The sequence below is a fragment of the Megalobrama amblycephala genome, linkage group LG6 (genome assembly GCF_018812025.1).
Source record: "Megalobrama amblycephala isolate DHTTF-2021 linkage group LG6, ASM1881202v1, whole genome shotgun sequence".
Classification (NCBI taxonomy): Eukaryota; Metazoa; Chordata; class Actinopteri; order Cypriniformes; family Xenocyprididae; genus Megalobrama; species Megalobrama amblycephala.
In genome coordinates, this window is record NC_063049.1 from 7,168,255 (window position 1) to 7,182,872 (window position 14,618).

Here is a 14,618-nt window from a genome sequence, read left to right on the forward strand (position 1 = left end):
ATAAGCAGTCATTAAAAGTGCAAAATCACCAGCATGACTCATGTAGAGGTCATCGCTTCATTTACCAGCATCTCATACTGAATTCTTTTCAACGTTGATTTAAAAAAAGACACATGATTAGGATTTCCCCCAAAATCTACACTAATCAATGTGTGTTTAGTTCTGGTGTGATGACAGCAGTGTGTATGTAAATAATTGATTTGCTGCAGCTGGCTGATGGCCGTGGTAACAGGAAGACACCCGCTGATGAAATAATCTGTCAGATCCTCTTCATCAGAAAGCACCAGTCTTATTTATGAAAGACTGATAATTATGTCATAATTACAAGGTCTTTCCTGTATTTTGTCTTCCTGCCAATCTATGGCCCTGTTCCAAAATCATCTATAGCAACAAATAGTGCTCCTCAACTAAGTAGTGCTGCTGCTCAACTAAGGGAGTGTCACACTACACTTTTCATTCATACAAATGCAAATGCGAGAGACAGGAAATGTGAGCTCATGTGAATTTTGCTGCATGCATTCTGAAGTTTGAGTTTGGTGAACTTTTTTAACCTACAAATTCGTATCATGTGACCGTGTCATGTGATTTCAAATCGGATTTTTTTTTTTTTTTTTTACAGTATCCAAAACATTCTGGCATGCGAACTTTTTCCACATACGGGTAGAGTTGGAATATCAACTAGATTAGTTAATATTCACCGGATTATTTATGATATTAGAATATGTGATGTATGAACAAAACTAGAGGCTCTATCTCAAAAATCAAATAGCCACTTTGTGTGACTTCTTCTTCTATAGTCAACTTTATGTTCACATGTGGTCAAGATCGCTCTAATGTGAGGTTAGCACAATTTTCTTATTTTTTGGCTTAAAAGTAAAAAATGTGCACTTTAAATTTTATGCAGTACAACTTTGTTAGATTTGAATGTTAAAAATTATTATTTTGCACAACATAGAGGAGACAATAACGTGTTTTTTGATACTTTAGCTGACATACTATGTTGAGGTAACCTTGAGATTTAGCCAACATTAGCACACATATCAGTTTGGGGCAAGTTGTCTCAATGACTTTGGGGCAAGTCGTCACATGTGACAACTTGCCCCAATACAAATAAACACATAGAACATGCTCAAAAAAGAGGTTCAGCATGTTAAGTCAGTTATGTTCAGAGATTAAACATGTTAAGCGAGTTATCTGCAGTATTCCATTCGGTTATCATGGATCTATATGCAAGCCAGAGAAAGTTTGAGTTTAAAGTTCAAAGTAAAGTGGTCTTGCCACTTAATGTGTTTTGTTTGAAATGTGTATTGTTTGGATTGAAATAATTGTTTTTCCAAATTCTCTAGGCATGATTGTTTATATTTCCAGTTCTGGTTTGAATTTAAAAATTAAAATCAATAATAACAATTAAGTAGTTGTGTTCTTATTTTTAGATAATCTAGTGTGACAAATTACCCGCCAATGTGGCAAATTGTCACAAGTGCACATTCTCTATTCAACAGTCTACAACTGCGTAATGAGATAAGATATGAAAATGTAATGAATACAACATATGTGCCCAAGACTTCCTTCTTTCATTTGGTATGACATTTATACCATTGTGATGTATGGTGCTCAGTAAATGTTAGACAGTGTGAAAATTGTGACAACTTACCCCGCTCTCCCCTATATTGCAACACTCTTAATTCCAGTAGACATATATTAGCATGGTGCTACGTTATTGATGCAATATTGTAGCAAGTACAAAAAATGCATAGCATAAATAGTCTGTTTCAACTTTTCCCTGCCATTGACAGAATTGTATGGCTTTCTTTGTTTTCACTGTTATACGATAGGGGGCGCTATTGTGCAACTTCTGAAAGAGTACAGAAACAAGTGATAAAAGCTTTGCTAATGCACATTATAGTCTTTTGGGGAAAAAAACAAGAAAAACTTTTCTCAGCCTTTTGTTAAAAATGTGGCTTTTTATGAAACTTAACCACATGAAGCAATGCATGAAGCTAGAATAAAAGCACAGGCTCTGTTCTTTATCTTTATATTCTGCATGTTCAGATAATCATACAACAAAATATTCTGGGGGCCATGAAATTTTTGTGAAAATTATAAAATGCCAGTAGTGGCTGGCAACTTAAAAAAAAAACACTGGCGGGGAATGAGTTAATTATATAGAGTTTTTTTTTTTGTATCTGTATTGTCAATATCTTTCACTGAGCTTTTCACAATGAACTCTGGGATTACCTTATATTTACACAAGATACATGCAATGCTGACTATAATTTAGCCATTGCTGGAAGTTTACTGGCCAAAAAAAAAAAAATATTTTACATTTTTCTGTTTTTTTTTTTTCTTTCTTTGCACAGATTGTTGATTGGTGCTCCCAAAGCCAGGGCTTTATCCAATCAGGGGGCAAACATCACAGGTGGGCTGTACAGCTGTGACATCACCTCCCATCCTAATGACTGTACTCGAGTGGACTTTGACAATGATGGTAAGCAGAAAAATCATCTTTGTACCAGAGATTTAACAATCTCATTTATATGAGAATTCAGGCATGTGCAGTTGATGTCTGCTGACGGCTGTCGTGAATGTAATTTTAGTGGTTTCAATGCTCAAGTCAGCAGTGTCAGGATCCTTTGATAGATCTTGAGTTATAATCGTGTCTTGGTTTCTGTTCACGGTGACTCTCACAGTTGATGCTCGTGTGGAGAATAAGGAGAACCAGTGGATGGGTGTAACTGTTCAGAGCCAAGGACCCGGAGGCAAGATTGTGGTATGTCAGTTACTTACGTCAGTACGTTACAGTGTCATCACTCTGACAGTTTAGATTTATTATTTGTGTCACACAATGTCTGACACATACTCTATCAGCAAAGAACTCTTTCTTTCTGTGTCAGACATGTGCCCATCGCTACCAGCGTCTGTTGTTCCCGAACACACCCCAAGAGGCGCGTGACATCACTGGACGCTGCTACATGCTCAGTCAAGATCTGAGCATTGACAGCCAATCAGATGAGGATGGGGGGAACTGGAAATTCTGTGATGGCCGCACTAGGGGTCATGAACGATTCGGGGCCTGTCAGCAAGGCTTGGCTGCCACCTTCACTAAAGACTACCATTATGTCATCTTTGGAGCACCAGGGGCATACAACTGGAAAGGTAGAAATGACATTTGATGCAATACATAAAATGGTGGCTTTTGGTGTGTTATAGGCGATGCGTGTACACACACACATACACACACACACACACACACACACACACTTATTTGATAAGATACTGAGGTAACTTTGAGGTATAATACACCAGAAGTAGCTTGCCTAGAAAATCCAGCCTCACCACTGTACCAGCGGATGAGTCTGGTCGGCCATTGAATCAATTCGATTTCTAGGGCGGAGCAAATCCGAGCAAACAGGAAGCGGAGTAAACCAATCAGAGAAGGGCGGATATGACGTTAGCAAAGCGACAATAGAGTCAACAGCGAAAAGTAAATAATTAATGTGTTTTTGGTCATTTAAAACTGAATTCACGGCTGAATAGAACAAACTCTCAGGTCTCCTGTGCGCAATCTTTGTTGATATTGTAGGGACTTTCGCCACACTAGAGTGACGCTGTTTGCGTCACTGAAATAAACAAATCTGATTGCACGGTATGGTTTGGAGTTGACTCGAATCGCGATGGAGGGCGGACACTTTTACAAGATATATCAGTCTGGCCTTGCCAGGCAAAGAAGTAGCCTCATGTAGCCAGACTTTTTTGGGCATAAAGTCTGATTTAAGTTAAAAGGTCCAGGCCATTTCAGAATATGCATCATTGAACAGACTGTGTGTGGTCTGGGTGTGTCAACTGAGGCTGAGAACAGGTCAGAAGTGACTCACAGGTCATTCTTTTGACCTTTGGCATGCTCTTACCTCATGAACACCTCATATTGCTACCATTTATTTATTATGATGGACTGATCCATAAAAATAGACTGTGTTTTTACTTACATTTTACATGCATTTATATGCATTACGTTTTAAATGCTTAGTGACCCCCACTGGTGAGGAGAAGCACTGCAACGTTTCTCATTCACTATTTACTTAATTCACACAATTTTATTCCCTTGTGAAAAAGAAGTACATTTTAACTTACTTTTAAAAAGAGTATTTATTACAGAAATAATACACTTTGAAATAATATTCTTAAGTGCAAGCTGAATGTAATGTTTTTGGACACTTAATTGCATGTTAATTGCAATTAAATGAAAATATGTTGTAGTTTAAATTTATATTAGCTGAACTTTAGAGTGCTTTTTGACCCACTTAAGTATATCTTTTAAAAATATATACTTTAATGTCATTTCTATTGAAATTTGTATGCTATGTATTTTAAAATATTCGTAATTGCACATTTTAATGATAAAGTTACAACTTAGTGCAAAAGTTTGCAAAAAAATATACTAATATATATTAATATAATAGCAAATACCACCATACAGTTACAATCAATTATTTATGTTCTGTAGTTTGTTAGTCAACATGCTGAAATACATGTACTTTTTTAAAGCATGATAAAATTACAACATTTTAAAATTGTACTTAAGTGTGATAATAAACATAGTCATGAAACTGTACTCACTATAAGTGCACTTAAGTGGCCTTTTATTTCATAATTATTATATTATCCACATTGAAGTTTAAAAATATATATATACTTTCAAGATTTAAATTACAAGTGCACATTCATTACAATTAAGCACACTTTTTTTGTACTGGGGTTTGCACAGTTAAATACATGTTTCTCATAACCAGTACTCAAATCATTTGTTTTGCTGTGTCACAATAATCTTGTTGTTTAGCACTCACCCCGACACGTCCATTCTCTAGGTATAGTGCGCGTCGAGCAGAAGAACAACACTCTGCTGGAAATGGGCTTGTTTGATGATGGTCCATATGAGGTCGGGGATGAAAACCGCCTTGATCCAAATCTAGTGCCAGTACCAGCCAACAGTTACTTAGGTGAGTGTGAGCACCATGTATGTGTGTGAATGTGTGTGCTGTGGTCAGTCAGCTAGTGTGTTTTGACATTCATGCTTTTGTGACACTGAATCTCGCATATGTAAAGGATTCTCTCTAGATTCTGGCCACAGTATCACAGAAAAGGGCAAACTCATCATAGTGTCAGGAGCGCCAAGAGCCAATCACAATGGTGCAGTGGTGTTTCTGAGGAAGGAAGGCGAAGCATCCACCATGCTCACACCTGAACACGTTCTGGAAGGACCAGGCCTCGCATCCTCGTTTGGATATGATGTTGCTGTGGTGGACCTGAATGGAGATGGGTGAGTGATACAAGATCTGTAGAAAATGTTGTTTATTATGAAAAGAAGTGGGTAGATTGTGAGCGCCCTTGTAAAAAAGGAGATTGCTCAAGTCTTAGTCTGTATTGCATGTGCACTTGTTGTGTAATTGTAAAAGTACGTTTTAAATAATCAAATTTAAAATATTTATTTTAAAAATCTTTTGTCTGGTTTTAAAGATGTACTACACTTATTTTAATCTGTTGTCTAACATCATACATTATAGTTGATTATAGTTTTAACTAGTGTGTGTTTTATACCAGGGCAATGAGGGGGACAATTCCCACCCAATATTTTATATTTCATAATGCTGCTCTCCATTATGCACCCTCTGTTGTTAGGATGACAGAAAGCTTTTTAAAAAGTTACATTTTTTAGGCTGGTCAGCCTCAGCGGTCTAACAGCACTCGCCAATGTCAAAATGACGGCGAATCAGATCAAAGAAGATGGGCTTAATGTTCACTGAAGACGAGAGTGAATTCCAATGCAACACTTTTAGTTTTTACAGTGAAAGAGTGTGTGCGTGGTAAGGTATAAGCAGATAAACATTAAATATATGACAACAGTTTTAGGATAGATATATTTAACGACCCACAATAACATACAGTGATGCAAACTACTCAAATTTTTTATGGAATTTATGGATTTTTTATTCCCTTAGATTCCTTTTAATCCTTTCATTATTTATTATCTTTAAATAAATATAGCCCCAACAAAACAAAACAAAACGGAAAAACTTTGGTCCCCCCACCAATGTTTAAGACATACGGCCTTGTTTTATGTTAAATTTAAAGTTAATATATTTTAAATGTACAAAATTGTAACTGCATCATCACAAATGTTTAAAATATATTTACATACTTTACATACAGGTTTCAAAAGTATATTTTAGTTTACCATAAATGCTTGTCAGTATATTTTGGCAGTACACTTTAACCTTATTTCAAAGACAATAGAAGTAATTTTTAAATTATATATAAAAGATGTACTTAAGTCCTACTTAAGTGTGTCAAAAAAAAAAAGAAGAAAAAAAAAAAAAAGAAAACGTGCTAAAGTTCAGCTAATTGGATTTAATGTATAATATATTTTCATTTAATTGTAAATAACATGTACCAAAGTCTCTGAAGACATTACATTCAGTTCACACTTAAGTATACTCTTTTAAAGTATATTAGGAGCCCCTAAAGGGACATTTATCCATACTTTTTAAAATAGGCTAAAGTGTACTACTTTTTCAGAAGGGTGGGCAGCTAAATTACATTGATTGTCCCTCCAGTTGGCAGGATGTTGTGGTTGGTGCACCCCAGTTCTTCCAGAGAGATGAGGAAGTGGGTGGAGCTGTGTATGTTTACATCAATAAGGCTGGAAGATGGAAGGACGTCACCCCAACTCGCCTGAATGGAACCAAAGACTCCATGTTTGGACTGGCTGTGGAGAACATTGGAGACATTAATCTGGATTCTTTTGAAGGTTGAGTGCAAGAGTGGATCTTTAGTTTAGAATGCAAAATATTTGAATTATTTTTGGTTTGCTTAACATTCTTCCTGCGTGTTTCTCAGATATTGCAGTAGGTTCTCCATATGCAGATTCAGGGTTTGGTAGCGTGTACATCTACCATGGATCTGCTGACGGCATCATTACCAAACCAGCTCAGGTTAGACACTCTCTGCTTTCTGTCTCTCTCAATTTTCCCTTCTGTCTGCCATTTTAATGGAACACATCAGTGAGAAATTACTTGGATCAAGTAATGGTGGAACTGAAAGGAATAAATGGCACTATGAGCATTTTCCAATGTTTTTCAGTTTAAAAGGTTTTCCATTTTCAGGATAAAACATTGGTGAAAAAAAACCCCAGATACTCACATATTTTAATTGTACATCTGAATTCTTCTGATGTAACTTCATACTAACTCTGTCTGTTGTGACCTTTAAAACAAAATATAATTTTATTATATGGTGTTTTTGTTGTATTCTTTGGTGTTAAACTAATGAATAAAGCCTTACATGTGTCAACAAACACTAAGACATCTGACATTATCTTGCAGATACTGGAGGGCAAGCAGCACAACATTAAGATGTTTGGCTATTCCCTGGCTGGAAATATGGACCTGGATCACAACTCGTACCCTGATCTCGCCATTGGGTCGCTCTCTGACACAGTTTTTATATACAGGTGCTGACAGCTAAATTTTCATGTCAAAGTTGTTACCTGAAGATTTGTGAGATGCTATAGCAACATCCCTCTTGTGTGCAGGTCCAAAACTGTTATTAGCATCAAGAAAGACATCAAGGTGACGCCAAAGGAAATTGACTTGATGAAGAAAACGTGTGGCAACAGTATTTGGTGAGATACTGACAAAACGAGAACTTCGAAAGCATCACTTATAGATGTGCTAGACATTTTGAACTATGTCCTTTGAGAAGATAATTATGTGTGTTTCTTCACAGCTTGACTGTGGAAGCTTGTTTCTCATATAGAGCAAACCCTCCCACCTACAACCCTAAGATCAGTGAGTCTGTTTATGCTCTTATCATGAAAAACTCTCATTATCTATTACAGTTTTTTGTTATTTAGTCAAAAGGGCCGTTCACACCAATGACGATAACTATATAAATTTTTAATAATCATTCTAATTCTACAGTATGGGAATAGGGATGTCCACATCTCAACTATAACGATAACAACTCAGAGAAACTACATTGTTGGAATCAGTCTACAACAATGTGATGAACAATAAAAACATTGACCGCCAATCAGAAATCAAAGGGACTTTAAAGAGCTCTAGCATTTAAAGTGGCAGAGCACGCTTATAATAAACAGAACTTTTAACTTTTTCCATTGGTGTGGACACTATTTAGTTATATTTATCTTTATAGTTATTGTTCATAGTGTGAACGGGCCTTAAGATTTATTCCAAATGTATTCTGTGTTAATAATGCTGTTACAGAAGTCAAGATGCTATGTTCATTGGAGTAAATAAGTGTACGTCTTTGTTCTGAGGTCTGAAGCTCACACATTCTAAATCTTTTTTGTTTGTTTTTCCAGTCATTTCCTGTACACTTGAGGCAGAGTGGTACCGCAGGAAGCTGGGTCTTCCATCTAGAGTCGTGTTTCTGGAGAAGACCGAGATGGATCAAGACTTCCAGTCGACCGGCACTCTGGAGCTACGAGGACAAAACAAGAAAGCTTGTTACAAAACCAAACTCAGATTACAAGTAAATAAAGCTTTAAAGTCGTAGCGATAGATATTTTCTTCCATATCGTGACGTAACAGATTTTTTAAAAAACAAAAAATGTGGGGTGGGCACTTGGTTCTTTGCATCGGTTGTTGTTTGGATGTTGAGATGTGGCCGTTGCAAAAGTGTAGGCAGATGAATGTGAGCTTAAAGAGTTTAAAGAGGCCACATTATGCCAATTACAAAGCCTCTTTTCTCAGTTTGTCAGTAACACTGTTTACTTCCTGTTTCTATAAAGCCCCTCCTTCTGAAAAGTGCAATGTGCTCTGATTGGTCGGTTGGACCAGTGTGTTGTGATTGGTCAACTTCTTCGAGCATGTTTTGGAAATGTCACGGCCCTTACCATAAAACTGCTAGTTTTAACACACTACTAACTAAAGCTGGGTTCAACTGTACAATTTTGTCCATTATTTTATGAATCCTTAAAGATTCCTCTGATCCTAGGCCAAAATTTGAAGTCTTTGATCGCTAGTTTGACATGTTCGCTGACAGCTGATTAATGACTATTGCAATCAAATTTTACCTCCGACAAAATTCTGGAAATTTTCTACAAAATTTTGTAATGGTTGTGCTTTTCTGTGCAACTACAATGAATGGGGGACTGGAGATTTCAAGCTTTAAAACTGACACCATAAAAGTATTATAAAAATAGCCCACATGACTTATTTCTGCTACTTTCAAAGTCTAAAGTCATATGATGTTTTTATGTGAGGAACCAACATAACTAAAATCTTCCTCTCCAGTGAGAATCTCTACAACCACATCAATTCCGTTTTTGTTTGCATGTATAATGCATCGGCACTTCTATCACACTGTACATTGGCATGATTTTCATTTCTGGGTTTTCATAATTCTCATTTTGGATTTGGGGACTTTGGATTTGACATTCCAACAGCCTCTGTCTAAGCTCTCATTAATTAAATGTTATTTCGATACATGTTGACTGAGTAGGATCTGCTGTGTGCTGGTTTTCAGGAAGGCATCAGGGATAAGCTCAGAGCAATTCCTATCGAGGTTTCTGTGGCCATTCAGAGTGCTAAGAGAGGCAAACGGCAGAGCTCGCTGCCACAACTAGTGCCAATACTGGACTCCACTGTGCCCAACAAGACCATCACTGAGGTATACTCATCTTATTTAGGAAATTTAATGAAGAGTCAATGCATCTTTAGATCCTTTACTCTAAACATAATGGAGTGTCTATTTACACCAAGCACAAATAGCCCGCATTGTTAGCAGAGGCTATTACACGTTTACAGTTTATGTCAAGTTTAGGCTTACAATCCTATCTTTTCCCTCTGATTTTAGGGATAAGTTAGGGGAAGGGGTAGGTATAGGGGTAGGGCTATGGTTAGGACTAAAGTTTCAGACAGAAATGTTGCTCCAGGATCAACAAAATATATTGACTCAGGAACACGCCTAACTCTACAATATAAGGACATGCTGACTGACCTGAGTTCGAATCCCCCTTTTTCCAAACTCATTATTCTCCCTTTTGCCATCACATATCAGTTTAGAGCTGTTTATTTTAAATAAAAAATGTTCAAAAAGTTGAAATATTTAATAGTGTGAATAAAGTGTTTATTGGGTAGGGTTAGGCAGTGGGACAAATAATGTTCCAAAACAGCATCCATTTATGATTTTAATAAATATAATCATAGACACTTAATATGTTGTTACTGCATACTGTTTTATAGTGTACTACAAAACACTGAGGAGCAAATAGTGGCAGATAAATAGCATCTACTACACTTGATGCATACTGCTATTTTCAGTGTAAATTGGATCTTTTGCTATATTTGTACATAGTGGCAAATATTATTTGCACCTCAGTGTATTGTAGTACCTTAAAAACAGTACTTTTTATTACTTATATAATATAATGTAGAATAATAAATATTATATAATAAATGTCAACAAAAAAAATTTGCATAGACAGAAAAAATGTAATAGGCAGATTAATGAAGTAATACAACAAACCTACTCTACAGACTGTATTTGCCATCTTTCCTGGCCTAGGTGAACTTCCTGAAAGAGGGTTGTGGCACGGACAACATCTGTCAGAGTAACCTACAGCTGCAGTACAGGTTCTGCTACAGGGAGTCCAAACAGGACGTGTTTCCTCCTCTCCCTCTGTGTGTACAGTAGCAGCAATACACCACAAGCTTCTAGAAACATGCAACATAAACACAACACACACTAGCTCTGTTTACACCTGCCATTTACATCTGTTATATGAGCCGATCACAAAAATACTAGATTTTTTAATACATCAAATGGCTTCTTTATTTGTCCTGATAGTCTGATACCAGACATGATATATTGCTTGTCATTTAAGGAACATATATCAATATAAAAGGTTTGTTTGTTGGTGTGCAGTGTGCTAAATGATCAAACCCATCTCTCAGGGAGAATGGTGTGCCAGTGATTTCTCTGAGTGATCAGAAGGACATTGCTCTGGAGGTCACAGTGAGGAACAGAAATGGAGATGATGCTCATGAAGCCAAATTGGTGGGGCACTTTGATGAATCCCTCTCATACTCTGGATTCAGATCTCTGAGAACTACTGTAAGTGTATCACAAATCTAAACTGCTGTCTTAGTAATGTGACCTGAACCTTTTTGTTTTGGCACTCTTTCATATTTGTATTCATTATTTCACCATTGAACCAATAATATTGTTGTTATATTCCTATGAACTCTTTCTGTTTCTTCTTGCTGTTCAATTGGTTCTGTCAGGGATTCAGTAGACTAAATACCTCAATGTTACTTCAATCAATTACCCCCGATCCATACTGTACAGTGAAGTCCTCTCAATGGGGCCCTGTTTCCACTTGATATTAAGATGCGTTTTGATCCATCAGTTCACAAGTAGACGAGGGAGACACATACCCATTTACACCTGGTGTTTTAATCCGTCTTTTTAGTCCACTTTCGACCACTTCTGTCCTGATTTCTTTGAGGGGAGGGTCTATGGGCGGGTAAATATATGTTTTTTTTTTTTCAGATCTTTCGAGCTAATGGATGAAATAAGCTTGTGCAATTTACATATGAATGCACAAAGAGATGACAGAAAAAACACAGAGAGCAGCAGCTTTCATTTCTGCTCTGACAGCTGCGAGACCAGCCGAACGCTGTGAGTGTGTTAAGCCCTGAGTGAACTTAAATTTTTTTACGCGTACACGAGTGTATGCACACAGTTGAAAGCACAGCCTTGGAAAGTATACTTCATTTGACTCGTACGCATACACAGGCGTTCGACGCATGCGCAGAGCACAGAGTGATAGCAAGCAGATATAGCGTTCTGAGAGATGAATGGAATATAATACTGTCCTTTTAAACTTGCAGATGCTGGATGAGAGATGCAATGGAGGGAGACGATGGAGACACTCACACACACAGGTAGGTTTGCACACGGGGAGACCAGGAGACGAAGGAGATGAAGGAGATCGCTGGAGCAGGTAGGTAAGTCGTTTGGGAGTCCTTAAGGTAAGCATACATATGTTGTAGTGCGAACGAGACCGGACAGTGAGTGTGTGTGAGTGTGGTGGCTTTATGGTGCTGGTGATTGCCGAGTAAATGACGTGCAGGTGGCGGTGATTAGAAGGCTGGTGATTGAGTGCGTGGGTACTGCAGTGAGGTGGAACCTGACGTGTCTGTGACAGTACCCCCCTCCCACGGCCCGCTCCTGAGGGCCGCGGACCTCGACGCCGTGGTGGTCGTCCTCTAGGTCGTGGGGCAGGTCTGTCCGGGTGATTGGCGTGGAAGTTCTGTAATAGGATAGGATCAAGGATATCATTCTTGGGCACCCATGAGCGTTCCTCGGGGCCATAACCTTCCCAGTCAACGAGGTATTCGAGCTGACCACCACGGCGCCGGGAATCCAGGATCTCATGAACCACGTAAGCTGTGCCGTCCTCCAGGATGAGTGGAAGGGGGGGCTCGGCGGCTGCCACGTCAGGTTCTGTGGAGGGAACAACAGAAGGGTGGTGAGGTTTTAGCAGAGAAACGTGGAAAGTAGGATGAATTCTACTATACTGTGCAGGGAGTTGGAGACGGTAAGTGACGGGGTTGATCTGCCGAAGGATGGTGAACGGGCCAATGAAGCGGGGACTCAGCTTCTTGCAGGGCAGAAGCATCCTGATGTCCCTGGTGGACAGCCAGACCTTCTGCCCCGGTTGATAGACTGGAGCGTCGGAGCGCTGAAGGTCGGCTGTCCTCTTGCGTCTGCGCAGGGCTCTCTGCAGTTGGTGGTGAGCTGAGTCCCATACCCTCTCGCTCTCCCGGAACCAGTAGTCGACTGCAGGGACGTTGGAGGGTTCCCCATCCCAGGGGAACAGCGGGGGTTGGTAGCCGAGTACGCACTGGAAGGGTATTAGTCCAGTTGTGGCTTGACGGAGGGAGTTCTGTGCGTACTCGGCCCAACCCAGGTACTGGTTCCAGGAGTTCTGGTGGCCGTGACAGAAGGTACGCAGGAAGCGGCCAATCTCCTGGATCTTCCTTTCCGTCTGCCCGTTCGACTGAGGATGGTATCCAGATGACAGGCTGACGGTCACACCCAGGAGGGAGAAGAAGGCCTTCCAGACGTGGGAAATGAATTGGGGTCCTCTGTCGGAGACTATATCTTCAGGTATTCCATAATAGCGAAAAACATGGTTGAATAGCATCTCTGCAGTGGCCATAGCGGTAGGTAGACCCTCCAGGGGTATCAAACGGCAGGACTTAGAGAAGCGGTCTACCACTACCAGGATGCACGTGTGACCGTCAGACTCAGGTAGATCGGTGACGAAGTCCACTCCCAGGTGTGACCAGGGTCGCTCAGGAACGGGCAGAGGAAGTAGCTTGCCGGTGGGAAGATGGCGTGGACTTTTGGAGATGGCGCACTCCCTGCAGCCCTGCACGTACCTTCTGACGTCGTTGGCCATGTTGGGCCACCAGAAGCGTTGTTTGAGCAACGAGAGGGTCTCATTGACCCCCGGGTGACCAGTGCCAAGTGATGAGTGGGTATTGTGCAGGAGTGGAGTGCGATGTGCCCGTGTGACGTATTGCAAGCCTTGGGGGCAACCCGGCGGAGTGCGTGTGGAGGCATTGGAGGAGGGAATGGTTTCTTCAGACCACTGGATAGGGTTCACGAAGATAGACTCCGGCAGGATCTTTTCAGGCTCTTCGGGCTTTTCCTCAGGGGAATGGATACGAGACAGAGCGTCAGCTTTAGTGTTCTTAGAACCAGGGCGGTAAGAGATGGAGAAATTGAATCTCGAGAAAAACATGGCCCAGCGAGCTTGGCGAGGGTTGAGTCTTTTGGCAGCCTTCAGATATTCGAGGTTCTTATGGTCAGTGAGAACTTGAAATGGATGAGTAGCCCCCTCCAACCAATGCCTCCACTCCTCGAGGGCAAGCTTGACGGCCAGGAGTTCGCGGTCACCGATGTCATAATTGACCTCCGCCGGGTTGAGCTTGCGGGAGAAGAAGGCGCATGGATGGAGTCTACTTGGCGTCCCCTGCTGCTGTGAAAGGACCGCTCCCACTCCGGTGGTGGAGGCGTCCACTTCCACGATGAATGGTAGATCCGGGTTAGGGTGGACGAGGAGGGGAGCGGTGGTGAAGGCTCTTTTCAGGGTCTCGAAGGCGTTGGTGGCAAGTTGGGACCAGGACAGAGACTTGGGCTGGTTACGGAGTAAGTTGGTGAGTGGACTGACGATGGTACTGTAATTCTTGATAAATCTGCGGTAGAAGTTGGAGAAACCTAGGAATCGTTGGAGCTCTTTGATAGTTGATGGAGTGGGCCAGGACTGGATAGCGGTGACCTTCCCCTCGTCCATCCGGATGCCACTGTGATCAATGATGTATCCCAGAAACTGGACGGAGGGCTGGTGAAAGGAGCACTTTTCAGCTTTTAGGAAGAGGTGAAACTGCCGTAAGCGTTGAAGGACCTCCGCAACGTGGTGGCGATGTTCGGCCAAGCTCCGGGAGTAGATGAGGATGTCATCAATATATACCAGAACGAACTTGTGGAGAAACTCCCGGAGCACCTCGTGAATGAAATCCTGG

At 40.4% G+C, this 14,618-nt stretch overlaps 1 protein-coding gene across 2 annotated transcripts in view; it reads left to right on the top strand.

Moving 5' to 3' along the window:
• Positions 1-14,618, top strand: part of itga6a (integrin, alpha 6a) — a 42,735-nt gene that overhangs the window by 19,888 nt on the left and 8,229 nt on the right. For both annotated transcript variants that reach the window (XM_048192760.1, XM_048192759.1), the window contains exons 2-15: positions 2,361-2,488; positions 2,691-2,770; positions 2,895-3,156; positions 4,866-4,997; positions 5,104-5,317; positions 6,612-6,805; positions 6,895-6,989; positions 7,380-7,507; positions 7,589-7,678; positions 7,783-7,844; positions 8,381-8,550; positions 9,547-9,690; positions 10,588-10,703; positions 10,977-11,136. In XM_048192760.1, coding sequence (XP_048048717.1) covers positions 2,361-2,488; positions 2,691-2,770; positions 2,895-3,156; positions 4,866-4,997; positions 5,104-5,317; positions 6,612-6,805; positions 6,895-6,989; positions 7,380-7,507; positions 7,589-7,678; positions 7,783-7,844; positions 8,381-8,550; positions 9,547-9,690; positions 10,588-10,703; positions 10,977-11,136 — 1,975 coding nt within the window. The remainder of the gene's footprint in view (positions 1-2,360; positions 2,489-2,690; positions 2,771-2,894; positions 3,157-4,865; positions 4,998-5,103; positions 5,318-6,611; positions 6,806-6,894; positions 6,990-7,379; positions 7,508-7,588; positions 7,679-7,782; positions 7,845-8,380; positions 8,551-9,546; positions 9,691-10,587; positions 10,704-10,976; positions 11,137-14,618) is intronic.